The sequence below is a fragment of the Melospiza melodia genome, chromosome 8 (genome assembly GCF_035770615.1).
Source record: "Melospiza melodia melodia isolate bMelMel2 chromosome 8, bMelMel2.pri, whole genome shotgun sequence".
NCBI classification, from domain to species: domain Eukaryota; kingdom Metazoa; phylum Chordata; class Aves; order Passeriformes; family Passerellidae; genus Melospiza; species Melospiza melodia.
The window spans coordinates 28,177,299-28,199,335 of NC_086201.1; the positions used below are offsets into that span (position 1 = coordinate 28,177,299).

The 22,037-nt window shown below is 40.6% G+C and overlaps 1 protein-coding gene across 2 annotated transcripts in view; it reads left to right on the plus strand.

The window, feature by feature from the left end:
• Nucleotides 1-22,037, plus strand: part of HECW2 (HECT, C2 and WW domain containing E3 ubiquitin protein ligase 2) — a 143,761-nt gene that overhangs the window by 60,942 nt on the left and 60,782 nt on the right. The window contains exons 1-2 of one of the 2 annotated variants that reach the window (XM_063162473.1): nucleotides 4,871-5,314; nucleotides 11,000-11,107. In XM_063162473.1, the coding sequence (XP_063018543.1) occupies nucleotides 5,275-5,314; nucleotides 11,000-11,107 (148 nt within the window). In that variant the 5' untranslated portion in view covers nucleotides 4,871-5,274. Of the gene's footprint in view, nucleotides 1-4,870; nucleotides 5,315-10,999; nucleotides 11,108-22,037 lie in introns of those variants that run through there. The other variant, XM_063162472.1, reaches the window with a different exon arrangement.

The following is a 22,037-nucleotide window of genomic DNA, read 5'->3' on the forward strand; positions in this document are numbered from 1 at the left end:
CAAAAAAGGAAAGCAGAAAACTAGATAATGTTCTGTGCAAACCTACAGATCAATAACAGCAAATATGCTTGTAATGAATTTTACTCTGTTTCATGGGTGGCCAACATGAGGCATATTGCAAAATGCTGCCTGGAAATGAAGGTGAGTACTCAAGCTGAATGTTTCAGTGACAGTTGCCAAGTACTTGTTTCCTATCTGATTTTAAAATTTCATTAATATAAACAGAACAAATGACACTTGGCAACAGTTTGAAAATGCAGATTTAAAATAACATGCATATGGTTTTGAAATCTCTTCTAGCCTGTTGTGCTTTTCCTGTGCATTGCAGTGATACGTATAGTGTTTAAAGGGCAGATGTACATTTCATAATAACTCAAAATGGTCTTTAGTTTTTAGATTTGCAAACAACAAAAAAGTAAAAATAGAACACAGTCATCAACTCTATTTGAAGTCCTCTCAGTTATGGCAATTGTGTTTGCTGACAGTTCCACAAGAAAAGCCTCTTTTTGAGGTATAAGTAATTTACAGAAGATCTACATGTGGAATGAAGTGCACCTAAGGTTAGTTTATGAGCTAGTAATGGCTGTCAAATGAGCCCATATTTTACTGAAATTAAACCCAGAAGAGATCATTACATCATTCAGTACAATCTACTGTGTTTTAAGGCCATTCAGTGTTGTCCAAATTTCTCCTCTCCTGAATATTCCCACTCTCAGAAGATGAAAATGTGACTATTGCCAGAGAGCAGCAGCAGACTGAATGGGAATAATGTTCTGATTGCAGAGTGGGAATGGCTCCAAGAACGTTTTGAGGCTGAGAAGGAGGGAAGGGGGATGGCCATAACCATGTGGCCTTTCCTGAAGTGGTTTCCACTGTTTCCACTTGAGAATGTTTGACCAGCTAAAAATGAACATCAAGCAAAACTGCAGGTTTCTCTGGGACCTTTCTGCACTTCGTGTCTGCATACAGGACCAGATGTGTGCTGGTTAATGAATAAACCAGCATGCAGGCCATAGAATAAATGACCCCTTACTTTTTCTGCTGCCTGAAGGATTACATGTGCTGTGTCTGAAGACAGCCACAGCACAGAAAGCCTCTCTGTAAGTGCAGCTGTGCTAGTAGCAAAATTGTGCTTTTGTTGGTAGCGTTTATTTACCAACAGAATTTCCCGGGGGCACGATAGGCTATGTAGACAAGAGCATGGCTTTGCTGGTATCACATCTTCCACAGCAGGAATACTTTGTTATATTTTTGAGTTTTTTCTGGCAAAGATTTGTGATGGGAATGTGGTCACAGATAAAAGTGCATGTCCTTTATCCTTGGAAGCTGCAAACCTCTTCTGCGTGCAGCTAAGCAAGCTCAGCAGCTCGTGTGCTGCCAGCAAACAAGTGCTTATCTGACACCATATAAGGCTGTGGCTGAGGAGGAAAATGATGAAAAACATTCCACAATAAACTTAGACTGGCAAATTTATTATGGCACAGAAAAGGTTAGATACAGGTTTTGTTTTTCTTATTTTTTTTCTTTTTTAGTTTAGCTCTGACAGCATTTAACCCCACAATAACCTTTAAATGTTAATTAGGAAAAAATGGCATGTGTTTCTAGATATTCTAAACACTCCTGTCCCAGAATAACAGGATTTTAGGATATTGGTGCATGCAGGGTTTGTTGTTGTGGAGTTCGGTTTTGGGTTTTTTGCCCTTGGCCTTGCTACTGTTAAAAGCAAGAAAAACTCCTGTAGAATACAGGATTGTGGGAGTGTCAGAATGAGACAGGCTGTAACAGTAAGGAGCATATTGAGAAAGAATTATGGTTGTGAAGATGAGTTTATCTGACTTTTACCAAGATGTGAGATGCAGTGAAGTGCTTAAAAAAAAAAGATGCTACTGGAGAGAGACAGGCTTCTTTTTTCCTTAGTGTATTGCTTGCATCTTTGCTGTCCTCATGTCCTCTCATCTTTATAATGCAATAGCCTGCTAAGTGATTGTAGTACCTTAGAATATCGACCTAGTCCGACTTTGGTAGCCACTGGAGGCCTAAATCTTAATTTCCAAACTGTTCCCTGTCTGGTGGCCACTGTTTTTGGCAGTCTCCATCTTCTGCAGACATCACTTCCCCTGACCCATCAGCAGCTGAGATGATTGTGCGTTGACAGGAGAGGTGGTGCAGCTTTTGCCTCAGCTGTGTGCTGCTTCTTTCAGGAAGAGGTTGAAACACCCCCGTGCCATATCTCCCCCCACATACAGCTAGCTGGACCTCAAGAATTAAATGGCAGGTGATTTATTAGCATTTTGCAAAGATGTTGGGAGTCTTATGCAATATCATGCAGCCTCTAATAGTCTTTGTGTCTAAGGGTATGCAGTACCATCTGTCAGGGTTTTATTCAGTGTCATTCTTTAGCTTAATTTTTGCTCTAACATTCATGCCCTTCTTGTTGTAGCCAGTCTTTAGTAGTGCAGTGCAGGAACAGCCAAGCATTGTGTCCCTGTGCTGTGCAGGATGTGGATTCCAGGGGGGCCAGGTCAGCTGGCAGGTGGCTCATGATGCACAGGGCACTTGTGCTGTGGGTCTGGCACATGTTTGAAACCTGAACTGTAGGTGGGAATGAAGTGCATGTCGTTTATGAAGGAGGATTAGTAAGATTTTCAGGAAAGATGTTAAGCTTGAGGTCATTTCCTTCCTCCTGTTACGCTTTTGAATTTCTGCCAGTAAGATGGGTGAAAGGGCTTATTTTTATCTTTGAATGCTTTGAATTTCAATGATGCCTTTCCTTTGAATACAGAGAAGTGGAATTCCACTTTATTCCTGCCATTCTACTGTCATATGTCTGAAGAAATGACTTCTATTTTTTTTTCAGTATCTTTGTGTCTTGCATTCTAGTTAACTAATCCTTTGAGCTGCTGCTGTGCCCTGAAATACCACATTGTGTGAGGGCACATGGAGATGCTCTGATCCCCGTGCTGAAGTGTTAGTGTACATAAAGAAGGAATCAAAATGTAGGGGTATAATTCTTGGAAAGGAGGAAATGACCCGTGTCAGAATATAGGCTGTGTATGAAAATGAGAGCAAGGATTTTCCCACTCTATTACGTTTCAATAGCAAAAAGGTTTCATAGTTCAGTGTTTGGATTGGGTGTATGGTATGGTGTCTGTTCTCTGCTTCTGCAGCTGAAGTAGGAGTGAAGTGTTAGAGAAGTTGATGTTATTCTTGGCCATCCTGTCAGTAACAACTAGAAAAATTAATAATGGCTCTTGCTGCATAAAGCAATAGAGTGCAATAAAAGTCAGCAGCATATTAATGTATGTAGTGAGTCATGAGAGGCATACGAGGGAATGCAAGTGGAGTTGTTCTGCTTTTTGCCCACAGCTCAGGGACAATCAGTGGAGGTAAATGACCCTTAAATTTGGTTGTGGAATAGGAAAAACTGCTGCTGTGCTGTGAGGAGCAAACACCTCTTTGTTTTCTGATCATGGGTCATGATTATGGATGATGATGATTCTTCACTGCTACTATAGCAGGACTGTGGCACCAAAAGACCAGAAGCTGTGTCCAGGGTGGAATTCAGAGTGTTGCCCAGCACCCTCTGGCAGTGCATGATTACCTTCAGGAAGAGCTGCAGCAGCAGCTTCTCTTGTGTGTGAGGCTGTAAGAGCATCTCTTGTACCTTTCTCTGCCTCTTTTCTGCTCTTGCTTTTCTCAGTTGAACGCTTGTGTCTTGTATTTCTGTTCCTTTCCAAGTTTTATCCAAAGTGTTCCGAAGAGTAAAGAGAGCTGTGCTAGTAGGATCTTGCAGCTGCTTAGGGAACTTTAAAGACTGTCCAAGAATTTTGTTCTCAGCCTTTTTTGGGGTTGCTCTGTTGGGAGAGAGGAGAGAGGGAGAAATGTTTCCAGCCATTTAGTACGCAGCTGGGTGTTAAGATTTCTCTTACAGTTTTCCAGTTCTGGTGTTCTTTTACCTTCTGTCCTTTGAAGATACAATTCCTAGAGGTGCTCATGCAAGCACAAAGCAATACATTAGCTTTCATCTCTTTGTTAGCAAAGAATCCATCCTAATTTCTTTGACTGGAAGTGTTTTTGAAAAATCTTCAAGCTGAGTAAGAACAGATACTCCTATAAGAGACAGAAGGAGTTTTTACTGGTTTTGGGGTTTTTTTTGTGTGTTTTTTTTTAAATCTGGGTATTACTAGGAAAATCAAAATTTGTTTTGAGAGCCTGGACCTACAGCTCCACAAGTGTGCAATTTCTTGAAATGTGTGCTGTGAAAAATTTGATCTCAGGCTACAGACCAGATTGCAGATTCCTTTAGGAACCTTTTGGTTCTTGAGGTGCTGCGACTGCTTTGGCACGGTTTGGGTCCTTGCCACTGGCTGAATGAGTTTTAGGTCAGCTGCAGTTGTTTCACCAGGAGGCCATTGAGGAGTCGGAGCATCTGGAGGAGTAGAGGCTAGTCCAAGCTCCTGAGGTGGCATTTACCACACTGAAAGAGGAGAGGTAGTAATGGAAGCTCTCTGCCACTGCTTGTCCTCCTGCACTCCCAGGAGTGCCCTGTGCAGAGTTATCCTGGGATTAAGGCAGCTCCATGCCAGCCAGACGTCATGGAGCAGTCCCCTCTTCCCTGAAATAACTGGATTTGTGGGGAAGTCATGCGGGAGAGCAAAATACTGCGTAAACAAAAGCCAGCACTCCCAGCGAGCTCCCGCTGTGCTCGTTGCTGTGGCTGCCTTGCCGTCATTTCTAGGATTTCAGGATCCTCCTGTTTACATCAGCCCGCCCGTGCTGCGGGGCCGTGGCCATGCTGAGGAATCCTCCCATGGCCAAGGCAAGGAAGGAAGTGGAGGGAGGATGGGGCTACGGCATCCTGTACCCTTGGGAGGGGAGTGGCTGCAAATAGCGGAGCCTGAAGGACGTGATACCTTCTGTGCCTTAGCACGCGCTGCTTGAACCCAGAGGAACCTGGGATAAAGGAGGAAAGGCAGATGATGGCGTGGAACTGCTCGGAACTGCCGCGGAGCTGGAGAACATCCTTCTAAAAGCCTTTCCTTCAAGTGACAGGAGGAAGGGAGAGGACAGACGTGCCTCGTGGAGCTGAGATTATGCAGCAGTGCCAACACACAGCTAAAGCCTCCAAACTTGAGCTGCACGAGCTGGGTCCAGAAGGCAACTTCTGTAGAAAGCACTGGTTGTGATTGGGACAAGGATGCTGTTTTCTATATCCGTCCTCTAAAACGTTACTGTTTTTATTCTTCACTTTGTTAATTGGGCTCTGATGGAGGAATGCAGTTTAGGATCCACAGGCATCCTTTGGAACGGCCAGGTAAGGCTAGAAGGTACAACTAAGTGTTCATCTTTAATTTCAGCAATGGTACTGTCTTTCATGAGAAATATTTGGTTCTACCAGGTAACCTGTGTTCACAGGCTGAGATGGCAAAGTGTGAAAATCAGAGAAACAAGCTCTGGTTTAGTGGTTAATATTTGTTTATACAGTACTAACTGATACCTAGTGTATTTTAAATTGATTGACATAATGTGATTTATTATAGTGATTGCTTGCAGTAGAAACCCTTGAACCTGTTAATTTACTTATTGACTTTCTAGAAAAGGAGTGAGGCCTCAGGTGATAAATTTTATCTTCTCCTTTTGATGTGTCCTAATATAGTTTCCAAGTGCTTTTAAGCATATTTTGGGTATAAGGAAGAAATATATATTTAGTTCATTATATCAGTAAACGCAGTTTACTTCTTTATGTAAACACTACTTCTTTATTGATCACCCATGGATTTTTATTTCTAGTATTTCTAGAATTGAAATTATTAGAGGTTATCAAAGTGAAAATATTGCACCAAAGTTAGCGTTGCAGACTTTCCTAGTCATTTGCCCCAAATCCACTGTATGTATTCTTTGGAATGTTCTTGTTAGTCTTACATTTTGGTGACAGTCTGTTTTACTGTTTGGAAGTGTGCTCACACTGAAGAGCAGAGTGCAATTGCTGGCATTGAGATTGAGGTATTTGGAAGCAATGCTGTAAAGTGCACGTCAGTTAGGTTTTTGTTTTACATTGGAAATGCCATCCTAGAGATCTCCTGAGGTTGGCTTAAAATCAAGTTCAGAAATATTCTCCAATGCAAATTAACCACAAACCTGTTACTTTTAAAGACTAAGTGAAATGATGGAGTAAAATAGGTAGGAGACCCTTCTTGGTAGGGTGTTTATGAGGGAAGCTGATGGCAGATCCACAGATCTCAGCCTTGGACAAAACTAGACGTAGCCTTGCTATTCTCCACCCTTCCAGCACTGCTGATCCTCGCTGTAAGAGAAGACCTGCCTAGAGAAATAAATGAGAGTGATGCTTTAAAAGCTTGGTACCAATACTCCTCTTAATAACTGAATGCATTGCACACACCATCTTCAGTGCCAAAAATTTATTGACATCAGCCTAAAATGTGAAAGAAGTCAGCATTCTGACAATATGAACTTAATTTAAAATTTTGAATTGCAATTGAACAATACAAACACTTCAAAAGATTTTGTGTAAAGCATCTTCCAGAAAGGGATGAAAAATCAGAGACTGGGATGTAAATCCCAAAGGAGGATAAGAGAATTATACAGGGATACAATGGTGTTACCAACATGATTGATCTTTTCTGAGCTAAGCTGCGTGGATTTTTCAAGAGCTGTGAGTTAGCCATATATGGTAGTGAAAGATGAAAATTGTTAAGTTGTATATAATTAAAGTTGACAACCAGAATCTATTAACATCACCTTTGCTCTGCAATGAGCGTCTTTATAAATGTGTTAGAGTAAAGAGATCAGAATGCAGAAGTTTGAACCTCTTAGATTGCTGTAGCGACCTTTGCTTATTGCACAGGAAAAAATTTAAATCAATGATGTTTCCACACCAGGAATTTGTGACTTCTATAGTGTTTTGGCATATTGAAGAATAAAAATAATTTATGTTGATGGAAGCAACCCTTTAATCACAAAACCTAACACTACTGTTGACAGAAACTGGGACCAGAAGATGAGTGCTGGTTTGCCTGCACTGTGCACTGGGACTGTAAGGCTTGTTTCAGATAATTTATCACTAGCAGTTCCTCTTCATCTGTCCTATGAAAGATAGATTGTTTATCTGTTTGTTGTTTTAATTTATGCAAGATGACTCTGTGAGGTGATGGGTTTCAGGTAGTTTATCCTTTTTTCCTAAGACAGAAATAATGAAAGATGTTAGACACAAAGAACAAAATGTGAACTCCTCAGAAGCCTCCTGACCCCTGATGTCAGCCAGTGGCTTAGCACGGCTTCCAACACTCTGTAACATCCTTATGCAAAACTGGGAGCAGCAGATGATAAAACATGATTGTGCAGCCAGATAGGCTGCAGAAATGGGCAAACAGGAGTCACCCCTGACATTGGGATGGGCTGGGGGCTGACTGTCTGCAAATCAGTTTTGCAGAAGAAGACCTGGAGGTCCTGGGGGACAAGTTGAGGGAGAGCCAGCAGTGTGCCAGTGCAGCTTTTCTTAATGCCTGGTTTGGCTGATTGTTTAGTAGTTAAATAAAGAAACACTGTTACTCAGAATGATTTTGCTTTACAGAGATTTCAAGGAGCATTACTCAGAGTGAAATTACACACAGTGATACATTTATTGTTACCCACTTTTTGTTGTAAAACATTATCTCAAATACTCTGATTTGTACAGGGGTTGCAGCACTGAGAATTTCTGTTCTGTAGTATTTTTTGTCTAAGAATTACTGAATATAGAGAGAAAGTGTGCATCTTGCATTGTTTTATTTCTTTCAGAAGTGTAGCCTCACTGGACAAGATACTGATGCAGTAAGACAGTATTTTGTTGCATATTTTATGTTCTGGGAAGGGATATTTATATCTACTCTTTGGCCCAGATTCTGGAACAGCCGCCAGTTTCACAAACAGCCACAATTATGTGCTAAAAGGAGAATAGAACTGCTTAGAATTGAAGTTCCCTATGGAATATATATATATATATATGGAGAGAGAGAGACTGTGTATACATGTATGTTTGGGAGAAGAGAGAAAATGAGGGAGTGATAATTCTGATGTTACTCTTTGTGCTCCTAAATGCTTCCTCTTTTTCGGTCAATATTTTCATGATTATTGTGTACTTCAGTGTTTTCACGCCATGCACTTTTTTCCTTCAGTTTTTCTTTTTAAAATCCATGAACTGATGTTTGAAGTTATTTTTCCATATGCATTAGTAATGTTATTTTTCCCCTATGTGAATAGCATCATAAAAGTACAAAAGACCCATCTGTTTCAGAAGAAAGTCAGATCTGACCAAAATAAATTCTGTAACTTGAGTCGATTGCTGACAGGCAATGGTCTGTTAGCATTTTCCATCCCTCTGTCTCCACCACCTTCTGTTGCAGTGGCAGCATGCCTGTGGGCAGAGTATCAATGATTTAGTCTTCATTGCTGCAAAGGAGTCCGTTCCTTCATGAAAGGGCTGAATATCCAGGCACTTCTGTAAATGTGGGATTTTATTAAATAAAGTGAAAGAAAGCATTCTGCCTTCTTGTAACCACCAGCTGGGAATTTAAGACTCAGTTCATGGAGGACCTTTTCTGAAGCTTACTAATATCCCTGTAAAAATTGCCATTGACTTTGCTTTGTGACTGGTTTAAAAAAAACCAAACCAGTTGCTTGTGCCTTGTTGTTGGAAATCTCACCAATAAAGATGTATTTCATTGCTTCAGGCTTTGTTCATTTGTTAAAAAAGCTTATGGTTATAATATACCAAATATCTGTCCTTCTTCTTGGAATCATGAACAGACTCTTCTCCAGTTGATTAAATACAGAGCAGATTCAGAACTAGAGCAAATTCAGAATACAGCAAATTCAGAACTAGAGCATGTTACATGAGATGTTTACTGTCAGGAATGTGTCTTCATTTACCTAGATGAAGTGAGAATGCTGAATAGCTTAAAACTCTGTGTTTCAGCTAACTGGAATTTTTAAAGAATCTGCTCACTTTTGGGGTGATATTTTGGATAACCAGGTTTATATGGTGGACCAGAACAGTCACTAATGTAGTGTTGCTGGAAGTTAAGCTGTATCTCATGGCTTCCCAGTGTTCTGTCTGGAAAAAAATAGGGAGCCTTGGGATAGGAAGGCCCTTTTTACATTAAAAAGTAAACAAATTCATCAACAGTCTATTCTTTTGGTTAGAGTGTCATTGCAAACCACATAGAGATTTTTTTATAAGGCCTGTGGGGTGATTTATAGGCTGTACATTCAATGCTCTACTTTATACAGCTTTGGAAAAAAACCCCAGCAAAAACATGGGTGAGATGCAGCTTTGTTCACTCTGAAAGTTTTTTACTGTAATGAAGAATAAATACATGCCGTTTAGGATTTTACTGCCTGTGTGCCTGACTTTCTGATGCATTCAGTTTGTGTCCTATCATGTTGATTCTGCACGAGAAGTTAAGCCTGAGGGCATTACAAGCTTGAGGATCACAAGTGTTAGGAGAACCCTCCTGTCCCCTCTTGTCATTGAGATAATTGTGAAATTCTCCTGGACGTGTCATGATTATGAGGTGTTGAGACATCAGCTTTCTAAAAATTCTCAAAGTTATCCATGGCTGGAGGCTTTAAAATGTCAGTAGCTTGCCATGACCCCTTCTTGATTCTCCAGAGCTCCTCTAGGTTTTGGGCAGTGTGTAAGTTCTCTTGAGCAGCTGCAGAAATCCAGTGTGTGGTCGTGTTCTGTGTGTTGGTTTGGTGGGATGAGATGTACAGACTGCACTCATCATAATTCATGTACACTGAGATGAGCCATCAGAGTGAAAGGGAGGAAGAGAATCTTCAGTGTGAGCTCATATTTTTAAGAGAAATGTAAGAAAGCTGCATTGTTTATTAGTCTTTCATAAATGGACATCTAAAATGTAGGCGACAGTTCTGTAATCTTATGTGAGAGTTCCTACCAAAGGACAAATGAAACTGCTTGAATGGATATGAACTTCATGAATAAAGCCACAGTAGACTAGATTCTTAGTGAAGTCTTTTTAAATTTGTGGAATACATTCAAATGTATATAATAAAAGGATTTTTTTAAAAAAGTAAGATTAAAGAATGTGCAGTATCACTGGAAAGAATTAGGATGTTATATTTGACATCATAGGTGTAGATCTTGTCTAGTCTAGTTAACAAACAGCTGCTGAAATGCACTGGTAAAAATGTCATAATACATACTTCCAAAGAACTTCCTGTACAAAAGAGTTAAGTTGGATTTATGCCAGCTTTGTCCATGTCATCAGAACTAACCTTTTTGCCCTTTAAAACAGCTTTTTCATTCATTTTCATTGGTTTTTTTCATTCATTTGGTGTTCTGGGTGTCTGAATACAGGCTGGAAAGATGAAACGGCCCTAAGAGTTGTGTTTGTTAGGACAAAATCTAATTTGAGAAGGGGTAAAACTGATATTGCTAAGCTGCTCTGCAGATACAGTTTGCTTTGAATGTTTTCTCTGAATGTATGTTGCTGAGTCTCTCCTTTCTAGCTCTGGCTTACTGACAATTCTGCACTTTGGGCCTCTAACTGGATACCCCTATTTACAATTCTGCATTTCCCAGCTAGGAAATGAATGCTAGATTTTTACAGAGCGGGACTGGTGTATAACATGGTGTGGTAACTCTGGGATGCAGTTTCCATCAGCTATACACTTCCAATAGCCTCTCTGTTGGAATAGGGAAGTTTTGGAATTTAATACTGTACCTTGGCAGGTCACCTTTTACAGGAAGCCATATATTTACCTTGGCTGTGTGTCTGTCTGCTCACTCTGCATAAATTGATCTATCAAGTGTACAAGAGAAGCTGTTTATCTTTTGCCAGTTAATTTGATTTCTTTGTTTTTTTAATTTAATACAGTAATTTTTTTGTATTTGAGCCTCTTGGAACAGAAAGCCAAGAAAACTTCTATTTTAAATACTGCTTGCTGAAATTATTTTTTGTCTTCCCTCCTTCAGATGAGAACTCTCCAGCCAATTTCTGGGATTCCAAGAATCGGGGAGTGACTGGCACGCAAAAAGGACAAATTGTGTGGCGCATTGAACCTGGCCCCTACTTTATGGAATGTGAGTACCTATTTATGCAGTGCATATTCCAAGGCAGGTCAGCAGGGTGGCATTTGATACCCATTTCATCAGTCCCTCTGATGAAACAGGGGAATTGATTGTATTGCTCTCGGGGGGAGCATTTTCCAGCGCGTTTGCTGGGCGCCATAAAAACAGAGTTGAGCTTAGAGGTACATTTGTGTTCTAGTGATGTTCTAAGACAGCACATTTCACTTTAAGGGAGGAAAGAGTTGCCTTGTGTGATGTGATGTAGTATATACACATTGAAAGATGAAGTCCCTTCCCACAGAAGTTCCAAATTTCAGCTGGCCAAATATTAATGGTAAGTGTGTGTGAAGGAAAAGGTAGTAAGCTAATAGTGCTTGCTGATGTGTTTGTTAGTGGGAAGGTTGGATTTGACTCTAGGAAGTGCCAGTGTCCTGTTCTGTTGCATCAGAATTTCTCAGCTGAAGATTTGTTGAGCTGGAAAATCCACTGGGCAGTTTGGAAATACTGAGAGTCTTTTTGTGAGTGAAATAAAAAGCCTTCAGTTGAACTGTGTGGTAGTCAAGCTTCGAATTGAAGAGCTACACCACTCCCTCAGATGAGCAGGGTTTATAGGAAGCTGAACTACTCTGCTGTGGGCTGGGTTTTTTTCTTTGTTGGTTTTTTATTGCTTTTTGATGAAGCTGTGCTATCCTACCATATAAAGCATATGATCCTAAAGAAACGGAGGTTCTAATCGTAGGATGTTGTATCAGAGCTTGCTGGAAACTCTGATGTGCCAAGCATCAAAGTGGCAATCAGTCCCAGAAGAGCTCTGAGTTGCTCTACCACCTGTTTAGCCTCACAGTAATGAATCCTCTTTCATAAGTTAAAAAAAAAATAAAAATACTCCCACTCCTTACTTCACTGCAATGAAGTAAAACGCTGCAGTGCTGCTTACTGTAGGTCTTGGCAGAAGTTTTTATTCCAATTAACTGATAGAATTGTAATACATGTATTTTAAGAGGTGTTGTATACCCTCTACTAAAAATAAATATTAATGCTTCCTATTTCTAGAACTCATCATTGAATCTTGCCAAGTTGCCCTATGTGTTACACAGCATACTTCTCAAAAAAAAAAAAAAAAAAAGAAAAAGGGCCTGAATAGGATAAAATTAAATTCCATTTTAGGAGTTCATTACATTACAATGATTGAACTGAAGAGAATGCTCAAGAAAATAATAAAGATAATTAACATCCCTGGTGCCAAAGACACTTGTATATTAAGGCAGATTAAAATGTCTGTTGGTAAAGTTCATTGCCTCATCTTTCTTGTACATGAACTCCTTCAGGGATGTTTGTATCTTTTAGCTGGCTATGTGTTGCTCCATAGTGTATTGAGGTGAGGCTCTTGAATAATATTTCCATTTCATGTGAGTAACCCAAACTAATGCTTCAAGTACTTCTAGTTTAATCAGCTGCAGCTGACTTTTGCAGTTTGCAACTAACTGCACATCACAGTCAGCTGATAGGAAGTGCAGGATGTGTGTTCTTCAGTCATGGTGAGCTTCACTAACAAGCACCTCTGCTGCCATGCAATGAACAAGAGACAAGCAATTGTGCAGCAGCTGAGAACTGTAAAAGGGAGTGTTCATGAGCATATGTTGCTATAGCACATGGTATGGTAGATAAATATGTCACCAGTGACACTGGTGTTTCTAGTGAGAGGTCAAAAACTGCACTGAAACACTTTACCAAATTTCTGATTCCACTTTTTAAACGAGAGATCTGTGACCATGTTTGCTCAGCAAGGTTTTTCCTTGTAACTTATAGGTGTTGAAGCAACACTGATGCAACTACAGGCGGCTGCTCTTTTCCATTTGTTTTCTATTCCTCAGCTCAGTAAGTCCCAGCAGGGGCAAAGGCAGCAGGTGGCTGCGCCCTCCAGGTACAACCGCGCTGTCGCTGTGGTGCAGCGCCAGGCTGGGTGTGGGAAGAGCTGTGCTGTGGGGTCCTTGCCACCCCCTGCAGACCTGGCACTGCCCAGCCTGTGCCAAACTTAGCTCCCCTGTTACCCTCCTTCTTCTGTTGTGGTGGAGATATGATTTGTCTCTCAGTCTAGCACTGCATGTGATGCCCCTGTCACAGCAAGAGGGAGAGACAAATGAGGAGTCTACCATTTCCAGTAAACACGTGCCAGATTATTAAATTTAAGCTATTTCTGATGCTTTAGTCCACCATTGTTTTCCACATTTGGGAAAGAGCTCTCCAGTTGTATATTTCTTATATTTAGAAAAATATTTGCTGTGAGGTAGAATACATGAGGTACAGGTCATGGTGCATGGGCTTTATCATATTTGCTCCTCACAGTAATGACATTCAGCAGAGTGTTACCAGTATCCCTGCATGTTTGAAGCAGCAGATACGTAAGGGGGGCAGCGTCTGGGGGACCAGCATGAACCAAATGTGTAAATGGATCAGTCTAAACTCAATTGGAGACTAGCCACAGCACAGGAATACTCGTTGCATCCAATCTGCTCTCAGCTGGGACCAATATTTGACCTGCTCAAGTGTGGTTTTTATTGGAAGGTTTCAAGGACAAAGATTTGTGGATGCTGTAGGTAACTTGTTCTAGTGCTGCAGTATTGTTACAGCTAAAAAGATTTCTGTGACATCCAATAAGAATGGCTATAGCTTAAATTTGGGGCCATTGCCCCTTTTAAAATCTCTGATAGAACTGGAAAGAGTAGAGATAGTAACATTTGTCTTGCCTTTAACTCCTCTTCACCAGACTAAACAGGGCCAGCTCCTTCAGCCTCTTCTCATATGTCACATTTTATCCATCCCAATCACTTTTGTTGCCCTCTGCTCTTCACTCTCTATTTTCTCTTTGCTCTTAAACCAAGGGACCCAAAACTAGACACAGTATTCCTCACCAAGTACCAAGTAGAGGAGAACAGTACTTAATTGCCACCTGTATACTGTGATACCTACATGATTGCAGGTTCCCTGCCCTGTGCTGTGACACCTACATGATTGCAGGTTCCTGCTCTACCTGTACTCAAGGAGAGGAAGGAAATGTTTTCTGCAAGCCTGAGAAACATTGAACCTGCTCTGGCAATGATGATGCTCATTAACAGACTTATGCTAAGTAACTACAATAATCCTTTAGGATTTACACTCAAAAGTGGCCTAAAGTTGTCATGTTGTTTTGGGAAGAAAGGGAATGTAAGTCACTAATGTTGGATAATGAGTTGTGTGTTCAGTCAGCATGCACTTAAACCAAAGACTCTGAATGTGGGTTTTCCCTGGCAGTGTCACAGCCTAGGGACATTATGTATCTGTTCACCAGTAATATCTCTGGAGGGTGAAGTACAGAGAATTATAGCATTGCTAATGAGCCATATGCAAACAAATCTCATGCAGAAGGAGTATTTCCATTTTAATTGCATTAATGTTAGTCAGTGGGAGTCAGCTGGGTTAGGCCTTGGACTCTTTCTGCAAAAAGATTTGTATCTTTTAAGAAAAACATTTTATGCCTCAGTTTGGGAATCTGTTTTTCCATGAGCATAATTATAAACTTATTTATAGTTTCACCAAGGTCTCTCAAATTTGAGCTTATGTTTAAAGGTAGACTTGGATAAACATTTTTCTGAATTTCACATTACTGTGTGTCTGGAGTATTGTAGCTCAGTGTTAAGATCACTTAATTTATTCATCTTAAAAATCCTTCCCTGGGGATTCAATATCTCCTATTTTTCCAAGAAAGTAACATGTAAAGGCATAGTTTGCCATCTGCTCTATTCAGATCAAGCAACCTGCAGAAAGAAGGGAGGGGAGAGTTTCCTCTTGGTACTGAAAACAGACGTTAATTCCCCTCAAAGCATCCAAAATTAGCAAAACAAGAATGATCAAAGAAAACTCTATTTGCCTCGGACAAAAATCAACACAAAAATTCTGTAGGCTCTGCCCTGGAAGGGAGAATCAAAGGAATCAACAGTGAAATAAAGAGAAATGAACTTAATGTATTCCAGAAAAACAAGCAGCCTCTGAGGGGAGTGACTGAGGAAGGGGAGGGAGGAAATATTATGCAGAGGAGAAGAAAAATATTTGCAAAATACCAGGTCCAGCTCACCATCACAAACAGCCAGTGTCCTTAAGATGTCACCTTGAGACAGTGTGAGTGGCTCTGAACTGCAGAGCCAGCCAGTACAGAGGCAGGTGTTTGTTCCTCTTGGTTTTCCCTGGGGAAGGAGCAAAAATGCTTTGTAGGCATGAAAGGGAACTCAGTCATTTTAGACATTCAAGAAGGTGAGTTTGAGGATCAATATGCCTGATATGCTGTTTCCTCACATAGCAGAGGTGGCTTTCAAACATCCTGCTCTGAGACTTGCTAAAATGTGAGTGAAGGAAAACAATGACTCACTCGCTGGATGGCTCCTTCAGGTTTTTTTTGGTGTGTAAACTACAGAAGGATTGCTAAACCCAGCTCTACAATTTTCACCCTCCCGTAAAAGGAAAAAAGTTCAAGGAGTATTATCCTAAACAGGTAGCAGTAGTGGGAAAATGCAACACAGCTTAATGCTTTTGCATTTAGTATGGTCATCTGGTATTTAGCATGGCATCAGGCTGTTCAGGTTTCTAAGTACATTGGGCCTTTATTCTCTGGTGCAAGGGAGGTTTCAGTTTCCCCAGAAATGATTTCAGATGGCAAGTGTTTCTCTGGGTATGGCTGTCTGTGAGCTTTGGATGGAAGCACAATATCCTTTGGGGCATGGTGATGGTATTCCATATAGAGAACAGAGGTAACAGAAAGATGGAGTGAAATGATCCATAGGAAGGCTGGTGATAGAAAAAACACGTGAGAAGAAGCCTGAGATTCATTTGGGACTAGCTGGTATCAGCTGCTGCTCATTCATAATCTGCAGCTCCCAAGTCAGGTTTCTGCAGTACAGAGGAGGACAGGTCATGCTGGAGATGCCATGGCAGGGAGATCAGCATAGGACAGTCACTGCCATGCAGCAGGGAACTGGTGCTTATGCACTTGCATGTGCAGTGTGCCCAGAAGTGAAAAGCTGTACATATTCCAGTAGGTAAAGCAGGGGGTGGTTACAGCTCAGCACTGTGGATGGGCATGTGCTCACTCTTGATTCTCTGCCATGGTCCTGCGTGGTTTATTAACATGGGTTTAGGCTGAGAGCCTGCTTTGAGATTGTATTGGCCTTGTATTTATAAGTTGTAGTTTTGGTCCCAGGAGTGTTAATTACAGTGTCCACAAGAAGCACCTTCACCTACTTTACCTACCTTTGTTGTTATTTATACCGTTTGATGTCATAGTCATTACTGTCAGTAGAATAGAAATACATTGATTTGCATATATTTTCTTTAGCAGTGCTATGGCTCGATGCTGTGAGCAATAATCCACAGTGGCAGCTGTTGGGATTCATCCAGAGACTGCCAGTCTTGTCACATCAATAATTTCCAAATCTCCCCTGGGACTTCTGTGGTTAAATTACTTCTGGTGCCACACTGCGATACTTGGATGCAGTGACTGCACAGATGCAGTGTGTTTTGAACTAAAATTTCATTTGTGCCATAGAATCACAGAATAGTTGGAGTTGGAAGGGTCCTTTAAAGGTCTCTAGTCCAGCCTCCCTGCAAAGGGGCCTCTTTGATAGGTCAGGTTGCTCAGATCCCTATCCAACCTGATGCTGAGTGCTTCCAGGGACTGGGCACCTACCACCCCTCTGGGTAACATATGCCAGCATTTCAGTACCCTCACTGTATGAAGTTTCATCCTTATGTCTAGTCTGAATCTACCCTATTTTAGTTTAAAACCATTATCCACTGTACCTGGTAAAAAATCTGTCCCTATCTTTCTGATAAGCTGCCTTCAAGTACTGAAAGGCTGCAGTGAGTTCTCTTCAGAACTTTTTCTTCTCTAGGCTGAGCAAACCCAACTCTCTCAGCCTGTCTTCATAAGAGAGGTTCTCCATTCTTCCAACCTCTTGGTGGCCTCCTGTGGAATCACTCCCCTCCTGTGCTGGCCCCAGAGCTGATGCAGGGTTCCAGGTGGGATCTCAGAGCAGAGGGACAGAATCCCCTGCCTTGCCCTGCCCTGCTGCCCACGGGGCTTTGGATGCAGCCCAGGGCACGTTTGGCTTTCTGGGCTGGGAGTGCCCATGGCTGGGTCATGGCCAGACTCCCTTACACCAGCTGCCCCCAAGCCCTCAGCAGGGCAGGTCTCGATCTGTTCATCCCCCATGAGTAAGAACATGAGTATACTAAGAGATATATTCAGAAGACATGGTAATATATGTGCTTGCATTACACTGGTACCATGTTAAAAGTGAGGTTTTATGTGGAGTTCTTGGTATTCAGTTCCTATTTCCATGAAATTATAACTTTTGCAAAAATAGTGTATTCAGACTGAAATGCCTTACTTTATAGCTAGCAAAGCAGACTTCCAGCTCTCTTTTTTTTTGTTAAAAGCTGATAGATATCGAAGGAAAAAAAATACCAGTTTAATAATTGAACTTCAGATACTTTTATCTTTTAAGGGCTACTTGTAACTAGAAGTATGAACAGAGTTTATTTTTTGTAATGGTTTTGGCCATAATGGTCAATGTTAATGAATGTTCTATGAATTTAGTTCATTACTTGTATCCAATCTTTATATTTTTACCATTCAGAATTTTACCAGTTAAATTCTGTAAAGGTCATGGTTTTCTCACATGGAATTGTTCTGAGCCTGGAACATTCATCTGTGCAGTGCCCTGCAACCAGTGCCCTTTCAGTGGTCTGTCTGGGGACTCATGGTTATTGTCCCTACTCTATTTATAGACATATTCACTGAGTTAGAAATACTTCTATTATTCTTGTGCTGGTTTTTTATGTTGTCTCTTAACAGCTATTTTTGAGCATCAAAAATAACTGAAACAGGATCAAGTCTTGTATTTTTTACATTTGTGGCAGGCTTTGTTGACTTCCTTATGCACATAATACCCCAGTGTTTTGTTTTAAAGGTTACATTATAGTTACTTTGCCAAACTGGAGCATAATAGTTCTCATAATAGTTCTCAGATTCTTATTAAATAAGAATCTCTGTTGGCAGCAAAGTGAGTGGGGCTGGTAGGGATAGGGATGCTCTGTTACCTGAACAAGCATTTGTCCACATTCCCTTTGAAGCAGGTTAGACGGAAAGACCAGTGGGACATAAGCATTTTCTGTTATTGATCCTACTTTAGCTAAAAAGCTTTCTGTAAGTCACTTTGTAGGTGGTCTGCCTAATGTTCCTGTAAAATAAAGTCTGGGATACACCTGCTGAGAGAGATGGCAAGTACCTGAGGGCTGCCAGCTTTGGCCCTTGCATTCTGCTGCTTGTTTGCTACTGCCCAGTAGGAAGTAATCAAAAATGCACATGCTGAAAGTGATGCAGAGAAGAGAATGCTAAATGTCCAAACAGAAATGTTGAGTTCACTGAACTGTCACACTACAGAAAAGTTCAACAGGCAGGACATACATAGCACTGCTAAATTTCTGCAGTTGTCTGTCAGGTTCAGATGGGAAAAAATAGGATTTAAATCTGTAGCTTTTTCATGGATTGCATCTCCCTTTATAGCTTTGTAAAGCATGAATGTGAGTGACTTCATTTGTTCTAGTTTTCTTAAATAAGTTTTGCAGAACATGCTCTCATATTTTTTCAATGAGTTACTGTTCTGTCAGCTTTTTCCTCAGTGACTGTTGGAGGACATATGTTTCTGTCTGCAGAGAGCCATGGATTCAGCCCAAGTACCTTCTGGGCACTCGGCTGCAGTGGCCAGGAAGTTTCAGCTGCTGTGCAGGTTCCATACAGTGAACCAGGAGCACTGTTTTGCTCTAGAGACTGTTCTGTTGTAACCCAACTTAGATTTGACTTTTTTTGAGATGTATCTGCTTATCCCTTTTCAGTGGAGATGGTTCCACCTCTAATACAGGTGTTTTGTTTGACTAAGGTCTGTCTGGAGCAAGTTGTTCTCACAGCAAACACAGTTGCTTTCCTGCATTATCTATCTCCCAGAAGGAATGCATTCTCCAAGGATTATGCTCATGTGTTTATGTATTCTTAGTATCTGTCTTTTATTAAAGCATTCTTTTGATGGGCAAAGGTAAAGTATTGAAGGCAGTAAAAAAGTAGTTAGTGAGGAACTTTGGGGAATTAGTGATGTTTTAAACCCAAGCTGTTATTTAGTGTAAGCTGATCCCTTTATTACTGAAGAGGCAAAAGTATATGGTCCATAGAGGTAACAGCACTATAATTTCATGCAGGTGTTCTTTTGAAATTCAAATGTCAATGTTTGAGTCCCAGAAACCTTTACTGATTCCAACATTTTTGTGTAATGGAGCTCTAAGACTATGGTTATGACATAGTAACAGCTATTAGCTTTAAAAGAAGGGGAATATGGTTTCACAGAGTTGTCAGATTAATTAACATATATATCACTTTTTATATGGCCATGTGATAGCTTTGAAAGAATCATAAATCCCCCCAGTTTAATTTTTGGCTTATTTTTAATTAAAGAAGGAATTTATTGTGGTCTGTATGTCTGCAGGAATATCAATTATAAAAGGACACGTGTAGTATCAAAAGTACATTAATTTTTCCCATGACTGAAAATTCTTTTGTGTTCTGAAACATCTTATTTGCTTTAATGATACAGCAAATGATTCTGTGGTCAGGTACAGATGTATCTCCTTTGCTGGGTTTACTGCTCTTAATGTTTTCATTAGGGATCCCATGCAAAGCAATCTCATTAACCTGTTGAGAAAGAATAAATAGGAAAGAAAAAAGAGAAGTGCCAGTTTCCCCCTGAAGGCAACACATGAAAACAACGTGACAGGAGAAATGAAAGAAACTGGGAAACTCTGTAGGTGACACATGCTAAAGTGCATTTAGAATAGGGAATAGTTCAGAGGAAACCTGTGTGTTAATATGGTATTGAACTCATTTTTCAAAATACTGAAGTCCTGTTTGCAGATAATTGGACTTACTGCTGCCTTAGAACAAGCACATCAGATCAGCCACAGATACTTGTTTTCAATAGATTTAGAAGTCAGGAATCCATCAGTCATCAAGAAAAACCTCTTCTAATCAAGATTTTTTTTCTGATAGCACCACACAAGACATGCCAAAAAGCTACATCCTTAGCTGCTTTGAACTTACAGGATTCCTCTGAGATCTCTTCTTCTGTTTATATTAATTGCAGTTTCTAGCATTATTAGCCAAGAAAAAAAACCACTTTGGTGTCTCTTACCCTATGAAGTGTTTGTATTGTTGCTGTGTGTAACATCCAGTCTTGCCAATCCATGCTCATTTTGCCAACATCTGCATGCCTATTGTGGGTAGCCCATTTTTCAATTTTGTGCTGAATTTCAAGCACAGCTTCTCTTGTATTAATCCCACTGACACAGTGCTAACAGCTGATCTGCCATTTCTGTAAATGCATGTGTGGATGCAGTGCTGTATAACGCCCAAACTGAATCAGTGTTGCTTCTGCTGGCAAGTGGGAGAAGAAGTCTCATTGTCATGTTTTTAAATGCTCTGCTTTTTCTAATTATTTCTAGCAATAAGTCCTGAAGTTTGGTATTTTGTTTGTTAGATTGTATTTTTTTTAATTTAATGTACCTGAAAGGGAATGTCAGATCCATTTCTTGAATCAAGGATTTTTCTATCACCAGCCGTATACAGGTATTGAAAAGTACTGTATGCTCATAGAAGTCATTGAGAGAAAGAAATATGAGGATGCAAAACTTACAGTATTGCATTTCAGCCTTTAGATAAATGTACCTGTCAGTGTAGTCAGAGTGTTTGTCCCCCATCACATTATGGATTGTCTGTGGATAGAACCAGCAGCTGGGTAACCTTTCTATTGCTAGATTTTGTTTGAGAGTGATGAATTGACAGAAGATAGTCGCAACAGACTGGATAAACAGTAGCTCCAGAAACTCTCAGAAAAATTAAGCTCAGGTTACAATAAAAATAAACAATGCAATAAAAGCAGGCAATATAGCTGGAAATTGGAAGTTTTGGTTGGAGTAGTACACTGTCTTTATGTTCTCAGTGTGAATAGGAAATGCTCAGACTTGAGTTCTTGTTACTTAGTATGTGCATTTTATAATGTGGAGAGTCCAGTACTTGGTATAAATCCTCCCAAATTTTGCAAGTGCTGAACCTCTGATTTTATGTGAGCTAGAAATTCTTGTGAGTCCTGGGTATAAGCATTGTTGGTAAGTAAGCAGAATTGCTCAGTTAAGGAGGAAACTAACCCATCATCCTGCCTGATGAGTTTTAAGTCTCATAAACCTTTGTAGGTGATTAGAAATCCTGTCTGCATTTTGAATTTTGCTGTAAAGCTTGTGGTAAATAGAGCATGTTTTGTCTGTGTGTGTGAACTCATCTGTGAGGAGGAGGAAGTGGGCTCAGCAGCTTCTCCACCTCCTGATTCCCTGGAGGCACTGTCAGCCAGACACTTTCCTTTGAAGAGTTGTTCTGAGGTGTCTCCTCTTTGTTCTGGGAGGAAGATAGTAAATAAATGTTGATATGTAACTGCAGCAAAGTTAAAAATAAATAATCCTTTTTGGCTGAGCAGGCTTGCAGAATGGGTTTCTGAGTAGGGATAAGTGGGTACCTCAACCCTCAAGGAATCAGGCCATATATGTCTCAAAATCATACACCAAACTCTGGGTTTTGTACTTCAGGACTACTGACATATTGTTAAACCAAGCAGAGGAATTGAACTGCCAAGACTTTCCTACACATCCTGTGTCTGAACTGGCTGCTGTAATTCCTGCCTGCCTTTGGCCATTGCTGTCTGCCTGTGGCCATCTCTGTACCCAGAGGTAAAACCCTCACCAGCCTTACACAGAAGAGTTTTCCCGATGGAGAAGGAAAACAGACATTGTTCCAGATAGGGAAAATCCCAGAGGA